Source organism: Mauremys reevesii, linkage group 23, assembly GCF_016161935.1.
Source record: "Mauremys reevesii isolate NIE-2019 linkage group 23, ASM1616193v1, whole genome shotgun sequence".
NCBI lineage: Eukaryota > Metazoa > Chordata > Testudines > Geoemydidae > Mauremys > Mauremys reevesii.
The window spans coordinates 19689333-19702147 of NC_052645.1; the positions used below are offsets into that span (position 1 = coordinate 19689333).

Below are 12815 nucleotides of genomic sequence, written 5' to 3' on the forward strand. Positions count from 1 at the left end.
GGCCAAATAAACACTACATTGTTAATGTATAGGTACATGGCTGTTTTCTCTGAGGGAGGTATACGGTGCAGCATGGCCTCTTGCCGATTTCAGCACAGGACCACTGTATCTCATTTAGGATACATTGCTCCCATTATTAGGGGCTTATTGTGCTAGGGACTGTACATACCCACCATAAAAGATAGTCCCTGTCCCAAAGAGCTTACAGTCTAAATAGACAAAGGGTGAAATGGGAAACTGAGGCACGGAGCGGGGAAGCGACTTGCACAAGATCACCCAACAAGTCAGTGGCAAAGTCAGGAAGAGAACCCAGGTGTCCTGAGGTCCTGACCACTGGACCACACTATCCCTGCTCCAGATTGCCCATGGACATGGGCGTGGATTTAAGTTTGCTAAACACAATGGAGACCAAGGGGCGTCACCAGCACAGTATCGCTTTACCCCCTTGCAGCTTGAAGAGGATCAGTGCAACTGTGGTCAGGTGTGGTTAGGAGCATTGCCATGGGGAATGGCTACCAAATCTGGAGAAGAGAGGGGATCGTCTCTGACGTGGTGAAAGGAAAACTCTCTTCTGCCTCTGGTTAGTGAAGAGATGGAGGCTGAGACACGTAGGGCTGGGACAGGGAGAGAGAGAAGGGTAAGTGCAGAGAGAGACAGAGGCGCAGCTGGGGATGGATGGATGCATGAGCCTAAGCCAACAAGTTCACCTGTTTGCCTTTAAGGGCCCGGCTCAGCCCATAGCAGAGTTGGGCCCGAACCGTGAAGTGGGCCCTAGGCGTGATGCTCAGCCCTGGCGTTCCACCAGCCCAGGCCCGTCGCCGGGACGTGCGCTGCCCCCTTGGCAGCCTGCCGCTTCGCCGCTCTCGTTAAACTTTAATTCAATAGAGCCAGGCTCTATCCCCCCAGGAAATCAAGAAGGGATCGGCCTCAATTATTCACTAACCCTTGATAAATATTACAATAAATAGGGATGATTTCCATTTAATCTATTCTTAAACAGCCCCGGCTCTGTGTAAAGGGCCTGTCAACACTCACTCCAGCTGGGGCGTCAAACTCCGACTTGCCTTGCTGGGCACCATCTGCCAGGAGGCTTTTCCATTAACCCTTTCATGGCCCCATCCCAGGCGCTAATGCTCTGCTGAGGTCAGTGGGATGTGGCTCCCAAATGTACCGGCAGTTCAGCAATTCCTTTCTACCTGGCCGCACCTGTAGCACCTATCCCTGCTTTCAGGAGCTGATCCAACACCCACTGAAGTCAATGGGAAAACTCCCCTGGGCTTTGGCCCAGGTTCTAAGACAAGGAGAGAGAGAAATCCCAGACTCCTTGGACTTTAGCTGCATACAAATTCCCTGCTTCTGGTGCACTGGTCTTTGTCATTCTATCCCCTCTGGCCTCTGGGAGACGCCAGCCCCCCTAGAAAACCTAGCCAGCATTGTCATGGCTCAGACATTCTGGCAGATGTACTAGAGAGGCGATCCAGAGACCTCCAGCCCCGGGGGAAAGGTCTTATTGGAAAACCCGGGAGGTGGGCGGGTACGCGCACCGTGAGACTTGCCACGCCACTCATCCCCAAAATGGCAGGCAAGATCACGCTCCGGGAGATGCCGTTTTGAGAAGCACACCACCCTGCCCTGCTGGCATGACCTCGCACGCTCTTCAAATTGGTGCCCCCTCCTTCCCTGTCTGATACAGGACAAAACCATGTCTGGGTTTGTCTCAGTACCAGACGGGGAAAAAACTTTAGAAAAGCAGGATCGTTCGGCTTAAAACCGGACCAATAGCCTGCCTAATTGCCACATCTGTCCCACGTAGCTCCGTGGTGCCCGTGGCCCTGGTATCTGAGTGCCTCCTAATCTTTGAAACCACCCCAGCGAGGCAGGCCAGGGCTGTCACGTCCATTGTACAGATGGAAACTGAGGCCCAGAGAGATCCTGAGAGACATTTTCAAAAGTGTCTAAGGAACCTAAGATGCACTGGGACACAGGTGCTGTTGGAAATGGAAATAAACCTCGATCTCAGTGGGGAGAGAGGGAATGGCCCAGTTGTTAAGGTGTTGGCCTGGGTGCATTTCCCTTCCCTGCCACAGACTCCCTGCATGATCTTGGGGGGGGGTTGTCACTTTGTGCCTCAATTTCCCCATCTATACAATGGGGATAACAGCACTTCCTTACCTCCCGGGGCGTTGTGAGGATAAACACATTACAGACCGTGAGGTGCTCAGAGACTACGGTGAGTGGGGCTGGATAAGTACTTTATAGGGAGAGATGCTTTGAACCTAATCTGCTGGAACTCACCCACATTTCAGACAGCTGCCCGCAGGGGCAGGGCCCGTACCGTGGAGACAGGCCTGAGAACTCAGTGCCTTTCCTCTCAGAAGGAAACAACAGGGAGTTCAAGAAGCAGTGCAGGAAAACGGAGGCACCTGGCTAGTGAAAAATTGCTGAGAGTAGCCACATAGCCTGAAGGAGCTCACCACCACCACTGCTGAGCTGGGAGCTGTGGCCTCTCGTACCTCTGGGAATAAGGCCATTTTCATCTAGTAGCCTAAATATGGATTTAAGAGCTGAACTTTAAGGACCCAGGTTGGAAAATAGCAGCCCTAAAGTATCACCCCTGTTTGAGGGAGGGCAGAGAGCGAGGAGAGGGGGAAGGATGGTGGCTTATGTGGGTGGAGGAGAATAAACTAGAGGGGAAAAGACTTTTCATTCTTTTAAAACCCTGCAGGCTGCAGTGTAGAATATTCCTCTTACTCCTGCCTTTCTCCTTCTGTCCAAAGGGTGGCGCTGCTCCCTTACCTGCAAAGTGCCTGGGCAGTTAGGAATGCAACGGCCCAGAGGGGACCAGGGCTGGATTAACCTTTTGTGAGCCTGGCACCAAACATAGTTATGGGCCCCCATGGAGGGAGTGGAGCCTGGCACGGGGAGATCAGTCCCCGGAGCGAGGGGCCAGCCAGAGGCCATGGGGCATGGCCGGGGCGGCCCCGCTCTGCCCAATGCGAGGGCACTGTTTATAAACCAGCAATTGCCAGATGTACAGTGGTCTGCCCGACCCTGTGCTGCCAGCCTGCCCCTTCCCCTCGGGGGTGGGCCCATGTCGTGCCATACAGCCCCCCCCACCCGGCACCCCCCCAGACCCACCCACAAATGCACAGCGCCCTGCACAACACCACCCCTGCCCACAGTCCCACCACAACTGCTCAGCACCCACACAGAACCCCCCCACTCCCTAGTGCCCCAACACACAGATCCTCCCGCCCCCCTAGACCCACCCCCCCAAGCCCTGCCTCCTGGCCACATTCACCGGCCTTGCTGGGAGGCAACTGTCTCTGCCGGGCTGAGCTGGCAGCGCAGCCAGGGCCGGTCCCAGGGCTGGGAATCACGCTGGTCCCTCAGGAGTGGCGCAATCAGCCAGGACAGGACCTGCCCTGGCCGGGGTCCCTCAAGATGCACTTGCCTGGAGGGGCCCAGCCAAGCCCTCCACACTGTACCCCCCCACCCCACCTGGCTGAGACTGGCCAGGCTCAGCTCTGGGGAGACAGGTGGGGCCCCACAGGGGACGGGAAGCAGAGACTGCCCAGAGCCGGAGGTGCCCTGGGGTCCGGCCAGGGGCCAGAGAGGAGCAGGAGGTGGGGTCACGGGGCAGAGAGGAGCCCTCGGCCAGCCGGCAGGCAGGCCGAGAGGAGCAAGTGGTGGGCAGGGGGAGCCAGCGGGGTCTCGGCGCGCAGTGCAAGCGGAGCACGGGCCCGGCTCCATGGAGCCACTGGAGCATTGTAAACCCAGCCCTGGGGTCAGGGAATATACTGGTGGAAGCACCTTTATACTGGTACAGCTGTCCACAGAACTAGGGTTTGTACCAATACAATCGTACTGGGGCGGGGAATCACCCCCCCTAAACCAACACGTTACATGGGTACCAAATGTGTGTGCAGGGCAGGTTATAGCCAGAGAGCGCGATTATGGGCTTGGCTGTGCCTCGCCTCACTCCATGTGCTGTCATGTACCCCCGTGGAATGAGTGTAACGTGGGTGTAGAATGCTGCCCCACGAGGGGGGCGCATGTGTGTGACAAAGTGGGGCTGTTCTTAATGTTTCCTCTGAATACTGTGTGGGGGCCTCAGTTTCTGGCCGACATTCTGTCTCCTGGCAACTAATGGCCAGGGCCCTTCCCCCCTGCAAGGGGATGCTAAAGGTGGGGGAGAACGAAGAAGTCAGGTGACCTCCTGGCCCGGGAAAGGAACAAAGCCCAAAGAAGGAGGGGCTGGAGGGGGTTTCAGTTTGAGGCTGGCTGGGGATGAGGAGTGAGGGCAGATGTGGGTGTCTGGCTCGCTGCCCCCCAGGATGGACCCAGCCGAGGGGTCCTGTTCTCTGTACCTACAAGCTCTGTTTTAGACCATGTTCCTGTCATCGAATAAACCTCTGTTTTACTGGCTGGCTGAGAGTCACGTCTGACTGCGAAGTGGGGGTGCAGGACCCTGTGGCTTCCCCAGGACCCTGCCTGGGTGGACTCGCTGTGGGAAGCACACGGAGGGTCAGGGGATGCTGAATGCTCCAAAGGTCAGACCCAGGAAGGTGGAAGCCGTGTGAGCTTCTTGCCCTGGAGACAGTCTGCTCGCAGAGAGGAGACTTCAGCAGAGTCCTGAGTGGCTTTGTGGGGAGCAGTTCCCAAGTATCACCCGGGGACTCTGTGACAGTGTGTGTGCACACGTGTGTGCATGAGAGAGATTTGGCGTGTGGCAGAGAGAATGGCCCTGTCTAGATTAGTGAGATCCTACGGCTCATCCTCAAAGGAGTTATCAACCTGGTTTTAATTCATCTGTTTTTAAACCCCAGGGCACCTAGTGTGGTCAGGGCTTTACCACCTCTGCTCATGGTCAGCCTAGCAGGGAGTCATAACCCTGTACCCCTGGCCCTCAGCCCCATCTTCCTTCACTAGCCACCTCTGGGCCAGTTCCCCTGCAATAATCAACCTCGTGCCCCCCTGCCATGGAACCCGCAAGTGCCCCCCTCCCTTTCGGCTGCAGCCGCCCCTCCATTCCCTCCGCCTGGAGCTCTCAACTCGCTCAGCCCTTCGCTTGGAGCCAGTCACCTCCTCCCCTACCTGCCTGAGCGTGCGACTGAGTCTGCACCCCTCACTGCCGTCGCACAGCCCTCAGCCAGGTGACTAGTCCCTGCCGAAACCAATGGGGCTTCCCAGGTAAGTGCTGCTCAGTGAGGACGAGGGTGGAAGGATCAGGCCTTTATGGTGGCTTGGGCCCAGCTGACCTGCTCCCGAACTCAGAGCGTCCCAAACCCTTGCATGTGTCAGCCAGCCCCAGCAGCAGCCCGGAGAGAGCTGTTCAACGGCACCCCCCGGCTAGGCACTTATCCTGCAAGCTCAGCCCTCCAAGCAGAGCCCCATGTGAGCTCCCTGGGCCAGGGCCTTACCCCTTAGGGCAAGGGGGAGCTAGACGAGGGGAGACGGACCCTTGGGAAAGCATCTGAGCGGGGGCACCCAGCTCCCACTGAATTCTAGCTCCCGTAGCCCCCAACCTAAGTGACTTGTGCACCGGCGCATTGGTTCAAATGCCAGAGCTCTTCCCTGGCTTCGGGGGAAGACGGCCCTGAAACCGGAGCTTTATCGGGGGCGATGCCCCCCCCCAGAGGCCTGGTTGTCACCGGACTCTCACAGCTCAGGCTCCTGGCCCGGGATCGTCCCCGTGTTAGTTTTGGCTCCGCGGGGAAGGCCCTGACCTGGCCCGATAGTATTATTATTTCAGCCTTGTCTGGCTTGTTTTCCTCCATTTCCTATTTCCAGGCTGCCCCGTCCTCGTCTGCGACTCCCTGTGAAAGAGGAAGGAGCCCAGCAGGGCCGCTCTCCCCCCCGTCCCCGTGGCCGCTCCCCACTCCCGCTGTTGTGCTCTTCCCCCAATAGTGCTGCGATTTCATATGGAACCAGCAGCCAGGAGAAGAATAAAGTCACCCCCCAGCCACACACCTGCCAAAGCAGCTGCCCCTTTAAAGGAGGGCTCTGCAGCCGAACTATCAATTTTACCAACCCCCAGTTTCCTGCGGCTCCTCTCCCCGCCCCCCTGTGTAACTCTACCCAGGGTCAGTTTCCTCCTTCTCTGACAGTCTCAGGGATTTGGTGGGAGCAGCAGCCTCCAGTGTAAAGAGCCACAGGTTGCAACCCCCTTGCCCCACCTGGGGCAGCGCATTTGATTCCCAGCCTGGGCCAGCAGGGAGCTGGGGCTGAGGTCGCACAGCTGTGCCTGGCTTCGGTGAGTAAACACCAGATTCCAGCTGGCTGCCGGGTCCCTCTCCCAAGCAAGCCAATGGTGTTGGCGTGGTCAGGGATGGCTGGGCAGCCCCTCTGCTCCGGGGCATGGCTGGGCCGGCCAAGGAGCTGGGATTGGGGACAGGGGTTCGGCACAGATGCTGCAAACCAGACTCTTGCTGCAGGGAGTGCAAAGGGGGTCTGTGTCCTCGCCCACTGCATGCACCTGGGAGCCCAGGTGGTGCATGCATTAGCCCTTGGCTTCCCACCAGGCTGACTCAGTTTAACCCCTTCATGACTGCAGCTGGCCCCGTCAACCCACCCCCACGGTGAGTCTTTGCTTTAAAGAGCCAACGGAGCCCTTGATTGGTTAATTGATAGGCGGCCCTTACAAATGAGTTTTCTAGGCTAGGGGTGTGGTGCTGCAGGAGCCCCTGGCCCGAGGGGGTGGCTGCTGGGCTTAGCGCTGAAGTGCCCTTGGAAAGTGAGTGAGACCCTGGGAAGGAATTGAGTGAGTGACTCTCCCCTTTGGGTAGCTAATGGCTGCTGCACTGGGGCTGAAATGCCTTGTCTCTCCCTTGATGTTCCTGGGGGTTTAACATCAGGGTCTGTTTCTGCTGAGCTGGGCTCTGAGTAACTAAACTCTGCTCCCCAAAGGGTAAGAAAGTGATAATGTGTGTTTGGGGGGGGGAAGAGTGTTTCTGCTTTGTCTGCTGCTGTGACCCTGTGGAGAAGGTTAGAGCACCTGGAGCTTTCTCATCTGACCCTTTCCCCGGGCAGGGGCAGAGGTGCTGCCTGGAGGCTGGGCTCCTGTCCAAGAGATCTGCTTAAGCCCCAGTGGTGGCACAGCTGTCTGTGCCCAGCCTCCAGCGACAGGGGGTGTCCCGTTCCCCCCACACACACATCCCTTGCTTCAGTGGCTAATGCTGTCTGGCTAGTGTAGCTTTCTCTGCTGGATATTTAGAGGGGGGGGCAGGTCTCTTCTTGCTGCAGCCCTAGTATTTTGGCAGAGCTGGTAGCCTGCTTAAGTCCCCAGTGATGAGCTTTAGGGTCTGGTAACTAGCCCAGGGCTGCCAGGAAGAAGCAGCTCTCCCTATGCTCCAATGGGCTGACTAAGCCAACATAGCAAACTCCTGCCCGGGCGTCAGCTGGGACAAGATGTCTTGTGCTCCACTGATGCCCACCTAGGGTTGCCAGGTGTCCGGTTTGTGACCGGGCCGCCCGTCGAAAAGGGACCCTGGTGGCTGCAGTCAGCGCAGCTAAAAGTCCAGTGGGTGGGGCTAAGGCAGGAACCGCAGCCAATGGGAGCTGCGGGCATGAGGGCAGCGTGCGGAGCTTCCCTGGCTGCCCATGCGCCTAGGGGCCGCAGCAATGTGGGAGCTGCTTCTGGGGACTGTAGCAAACACTGCTGGGACCCTGAACCCCTCCTGCATCCAAACTCCCTCCCAGAGCCCGTATGCCCCCAATCCCCAGCCTGGAGCCCTCTCCTGCACCCCAAACCCTTCATCCCTGGCCCCACCCCAGAGCCCACACCCCCAGCTGGAGTCCTCACCCCCCCCGCACCCCAACTCCCTGCCCCAGCCTGGTGAAAGTCTGCAATGGAGGGAGGGGGGATGGAGCAAGAAGGGGTGGGGCCTTGGGAAAGGGGTGTTCAGTTTTGTGCAATTAGAAAGCTGGCAACCCTAAGCCTGACCCCCACCAGCCAGTTGGCACCCAACATGAGCTGCCCGTCTGAGTCCTTCCCCTCCTGCTGCGCTGCCTGGTCCTCAAAACGATACCACACATGACATTAAACTTAGCTCTGTAGAACCTAAGAACTGCATGCTGAGCTGGCTAAAACCCAGCATCTCAGCTCAGGCTGTGGTGTCCATCTGGCCGTTATCTGGGTTCCTAGTCTAATGAAACACTAGCCATGGAGAAGGGTGGTGGGGAGTGCTGCCAGGCCATGTGGCAACCTGGGAAGCCCCGTGTGTCTCCTACCTCTGGCTTTGGTGGAAACAAGGGCTGAAGGGTCCAACTGTCAGGTTGACTTAACTCTTGTTCTCTCCCTGCCATCAATAGCACAAGACCCTCTAGAAGATGGGGGACTGGGGCTTCCTGGAGAAGCTGCTGGACCAGGTCCAGGAGCACTCAACAGTGATTGGGAAGATCTGGCTGACGGTGCTGTTCATCTTCAGGATCCTTATCCTGGGCCTGGCCGGGGAATCGGTGTGGGGGGACGAGCAGTCGGATTTCCTGTGCAACACCAAGCAGCCGGGCTGTGTCAACGTGTGCTACGACAAGGCCTTCCCCATCTCCCACATCCGCTACTGGGTGCTGCAGTTTCTCTTCGTCAGCACCCCTACCTTGGTCTACCTGGGCCATGTCATCTACCTCTCGGGGCGGGAGGAGAAGCTGAAGCAGCGGGAGAGCGAGCTCCGGGCGGCGCAGATCAAAGACTTGAAGGTGGAGCAGGCTCTGTCAGTGGTGCAGAAGAAGATCTCCAAGATCTGCGTGGCGGAGGACGGCCGCATCAAGATCCGCGGCTCCCTGATGTGGACCTACGTCATCAGCGTGATCTGCAAGAGCATCTTCGAGGCCGGCTTCCTCTTAGGCCAGTGGTACCTGTATGGTTTCTTCATGCCACCCGTCTTCGTGTGCGAGAGGGCCCCCTGCCCCCACAAGGTGGACTGCTTCGTCTCCCGCCCCACTGAGAAGACCATCTTCATCATCTTCATGATGGTGGTGGGCCTGATCTCCCTGGGCCTCAACCTCTTGGAGCTCTTCCACCTCTGCTGCAAGAACCTGCTCAGCAGGATGAGGGAGGCCTCTTCCTCTTCCAGCCCAGCTGTGGACATAGACTCCTTCCCAGACAGCAAGCAGTGTCACTACCTCCCTCTGAGCGAGAGCCACGCCCCTCCTTACCTGGCCTACAACAAGCTGTCGAGCGAGCAGAACTGGGCCAACTTCAACACCGAGGAGAACCTGGCACTGCGCAGTGGTAACAAGCCCTCTCCTGAGTCCTATGCCCCAGGAGCCCAGCCCCTGCAGGAGAGGCAGACCAGCCGGCCTGGCAGCTCTGCTTCCAAGAAACAGTATGTCTAGGAGAGCACTGCAACCAGGCTGCTGTGTCTCGGAGGTATCCTTTTCCCCATTGAACAAGGGGATACTCAGGTTCTTGGGCATCTTGGCCATGGGACCTGTTTGCTATAGAGGCTTTAAAAACCAAACAAAACCCCAAAGCTCCTTTTGGAGACCCACTTTGGTTGACTGGCAGGCACCTCCTGCACTCCACTGTCCATGGTGTGTCTGTGTATTTAAAGTGTGGGTGCTGTAGATGTGCTCTCAGGTGCATGCACCTCTCAGCAAACTGGCTGTGCCATAGGACGTTCATGTGGCTCAATGGCACGTTGCATTGTAGCCGGCTGACTGAACTTTACAGGGTGCGAGGACCCTTCCTACCATTCTGCTGGCGAAATGTACCTCAGGCTCCCTGGGGGAGGGTTATTCTCTGGTGCCTTTGTACAAAAGACCCTAAGTAACCAATGTCACATGATACCAATATGTTCACCTTTCTTTGGCTGCAGTCCCAGGAGAGCTGGTGCTTTCTTTTTTTTTTTTTTTTAAACTGTGTAGACATGGAAACCAAACAAAATCCCTTCTTCAGCTGCAGAAGCATCTTCAGTGGAAAGCTGCCTGGGATATTGTGCGGCTTGTGCATTCAGATCCATGGTGCTTTGCCTTGGGGTGGACCAGCTACTGCGTTTTTGGGTAATATGTGCGGAAATATCCTTACTATAACTAGGGGAGTTAATCTGGCCCAGCCTAGGTAAACGATTATCCTTCTAAAGGAGGGAGAGGGGAAGTCTGTTTGCCTCGGAGATCTTAGCAGCTGCAAGAGTTTGCCTTCAGCCTAGAAATTCCATAGGGCAGCTTGTTGTAAGAATTAATGTGGGGTTGGGGGCACTGGAGTGCCAGACATCTCTCCTCCTTCTGGGTCACCTCCCAAAATAATCCCAACATCTAGATCTTGCCACACTGAGTTGCATGACTCAGTAGTTTATCCGTCCAAGCTGAGGTGCCAGCCCAGTGTGAGGAAACCCCGATGTACTAAGGAAAAGCCGTATCACAGGGCTTAACGCCTACTGCCCAGAGTTCAGTTGCCCCAGAGCAAAGTTATAAACTCTGTCCTCATGTACGTTCAGAGTAACTTGCTGTCCGTGTGTGTGTAGGTGTAAGGGATCCCCACAGGTAGCTGCAGTAACAGCCCTGGTCCTCTGCCCCAGATGGTCTCATTTCTGAGGCACCGGTTTCCATTGGTTAACTATTATTTATTTTTTAACCTGCTTGTCTGACTGTAGAACTGCAGCTTCAAATCCCAATATTTGCCACTGGCTCTGTTAAGCTGTTGGTTGGCTAGTGCAAAGCGTGAGTATTCACTTCCCAGCCGCTTTACAGGGATCCCCCTGCGTTCAAATCTGCTGGGAAGGAGGGGCCTTCACTTGTGGGGTGTGAGCACTGGGCCTCTGCTGGAATGGGGCTGCCCACAGATTCGGCCAGGGTGGAGGGGACGTTGTGGGTAAGTGAATTGCCCCATTCAGAGCCCTAGAACCATTGCTGGGGGCTTAAGGCTGATCACACTCTTCCTAGGTTCCCTTTCCTCAGCCTCTCAGTTAGGAACTGGTTGCACCAGTCAACAGAGCTGGCACCTCCTGCCCGGCAGAGATCGGATACGGGAGTCGCTGGCGCAGGGCGGGGTTTGAGGGATAGAGCTGCATGGCACAGTGCTCATGGGCACTGTTTAGGCTGTTGATTATTTCACTTTAATGAGCACCAAAGTCACTCAAAAAAAATCTTCATTTCAAAAAGGGGTAGGAAAAAAATAAAGTGACTTCGTTTGTTTGCACAAATGTCCTCTCCTGCTGGGGTGTGGGCGGGTGGTGGGCTGAGGGAAACCTGCCATCCCTCCTCAAGAGAGCAGGCTCCAGTGAATTGTGCCTGAAAAATCCCAAAGCTGTGAAACCAAAAGGGTCTCGCCTTCTGTCCTCCTGATTGTTTGTTCCATTTTTAATGTAAGCCAAACCACCGCAGCCGCCTGCTCGGGCTGTATTCTTATCTCCCCAACGTGTCCATGCTCAGAGGAGCAGATGGAAGTTGCTCTTCAGCTCTTTCTGGCAGACTTAATGTTGCATTTTTGTCAAGTAAAACTTTGACATAAAATACCTCCTGCCGTGTGTGTGTGTGTGTGTGTAGTGCTTTCTCACAGCATCTAGTGTAACACGTCGAGTAGTCCCATGGTTCTCAGCCTAATGCTCCCAGCTTTGTCCTGTGAAAAGCTGCCGTATGGGGCTTGCCCTCTGCAACTATCCGCGGTGCACTTCGAATGGAGGTTTAGCCTGACACTATAAATTAAGCTGGGCTCTAGTAAATGTGGCGAGCTGGTCAGACTGCTGACATCATTCATGCCATGGGCTGAAATGATCTTGTTTGAAGTGCAGCTCCAGGTGCTGACCAGCTGTATAAAGAAAGGGACTGGCCTCCGTCCCCTCCATAGGGGTGTCCCAGAGCTATAGCTCACTGCCTAATCCCCCAGTAGTGGGGCTGAACAGCTTTTCTTCAGCCCTTCCTCACAAGCTGTCTCGTGACACGGCCCTTAGTCACTGAAATCAATCCCCTGCCCCCTTAATATTATCACCGGTAAAATTTGCACATGCCCCAAAAACTGAGGGGGGTGGGAAACTAATGAAGAGGACAGATCCCTGCGTCAGAGCTAGCTGGATGGCTTGGTAAACTGAGCCCTCTGCGTGTTAATGGGGCTAAATGTGTACATCTAAGAACAAAGGAGGAGGCCCTACTCCCAGGCTGGCGATCTCCAGGCTGGCAAGCAGGGACCTGAGAGATGTGCAGGTTGTGGTGGACAATCAGCTGAACGTGAGCTCCCAGGGTGATGCTGTGACCTAAGGCAATTTGGGACCTATTAGCAGGGGGCTCTCAAGTAGCAGCAGGCAGGTTATTTCCTCTCTCTTTTTGGCAGGGGTGTGGCCCCTGCTGGCGTGCTGTGTGGAGGACTGGTACCCCCCACTCAAGAAGGATGTCGATGGATTGGAAAGGGGTCGGAGAAGTGCCATGGGAATGATTAAAGGATTAGAAACCCGGCCTTGGTGGCTGAGCTCTTTGAGTCCCTTTTGCTTAACCAAGCGAAGGTTAAGGGGTGACTTGGTTGCAGTACCTACATGGGGAGAAAAAAACTGGCTCGGGGTGTGCTTTTCTCTGCTGGATGGCAGAGCCCATTATGCCATGTCTGACGCTGAAGCTAGACCACCTCAGCCGGATACGGTGTACGTGTTTAACGCTGAGTAGTTAACCACAGGACCAACTCACCAAAGGTGGGGGTGGATTCTCCATCCCTGACAGTTGGATGTTTTTCTAAGAGATCTGCTCTGGGAGTTATTTGGGGGATGTTCTTGGGCTGGTGCTATACAAGGAGTCAGACGAGATGATCACAATGGTCCCTCTGGCCTTGGGGGGCCTATGAATGTTAGGGTGACTATATTCCCGGCTGGAGAGGAACTCTGACTAATAGT

At 56.0% G+C, this 12815-nt stretch overlaps 1 protein-coding gene across 5 annotated transcripts; it reads left to right on the forward strand.

Moving 5' to 3' along the window:
- The first annotated feature begins 6102 nt into the window (after positions 1-6102).
- GJA4 (gap junction protein alpha 4) lies at positions 6103-11455 on the forward strand. 5 transcript variants are annotated; one of them, XM_039511858.1, is made up of 2 exons: positions 6103-6256; positions 8314-11455. In XM_039511858.1, the coding sequence occupies exon 2, from the start codon at positions 8332-8334 to the stop codon at positions 9334-9336; it is 1005 nt and encodes a 334-aa protein (XP_039367792.1). In that variant the 5' UTR covers positions 6103-6256; positions 8314-8331; the 3' UTR covers positions 9337-11455. The 5 variants fall into 5 exon arrangements, with proteins under 5 accessions (XP_039367792.1, XP_039367793.1, XP_039367789.1 ...); XM_039511859.1 differs by lacking the exon at positions 6103-6256 and adding an exon at positions 6416-6581; XM_039511855.1 differs by lacking the exon at positions 6103-6256 and adding an exon at positions 6607-6736.
- The last annotated feature ends 1360 nt before the right edge of the window (positions 11456-12815 follow it).

What these genes read in the sequence shown, in the direction of transcription:
- GJA4 (XM_039511858.1), top strand. Translation starts at nt 8,332, where the DNA reads ATGGGGGACTGGGGCTTCCTGGAGAAGCTGCTGGACCAGGTCCAGGAG.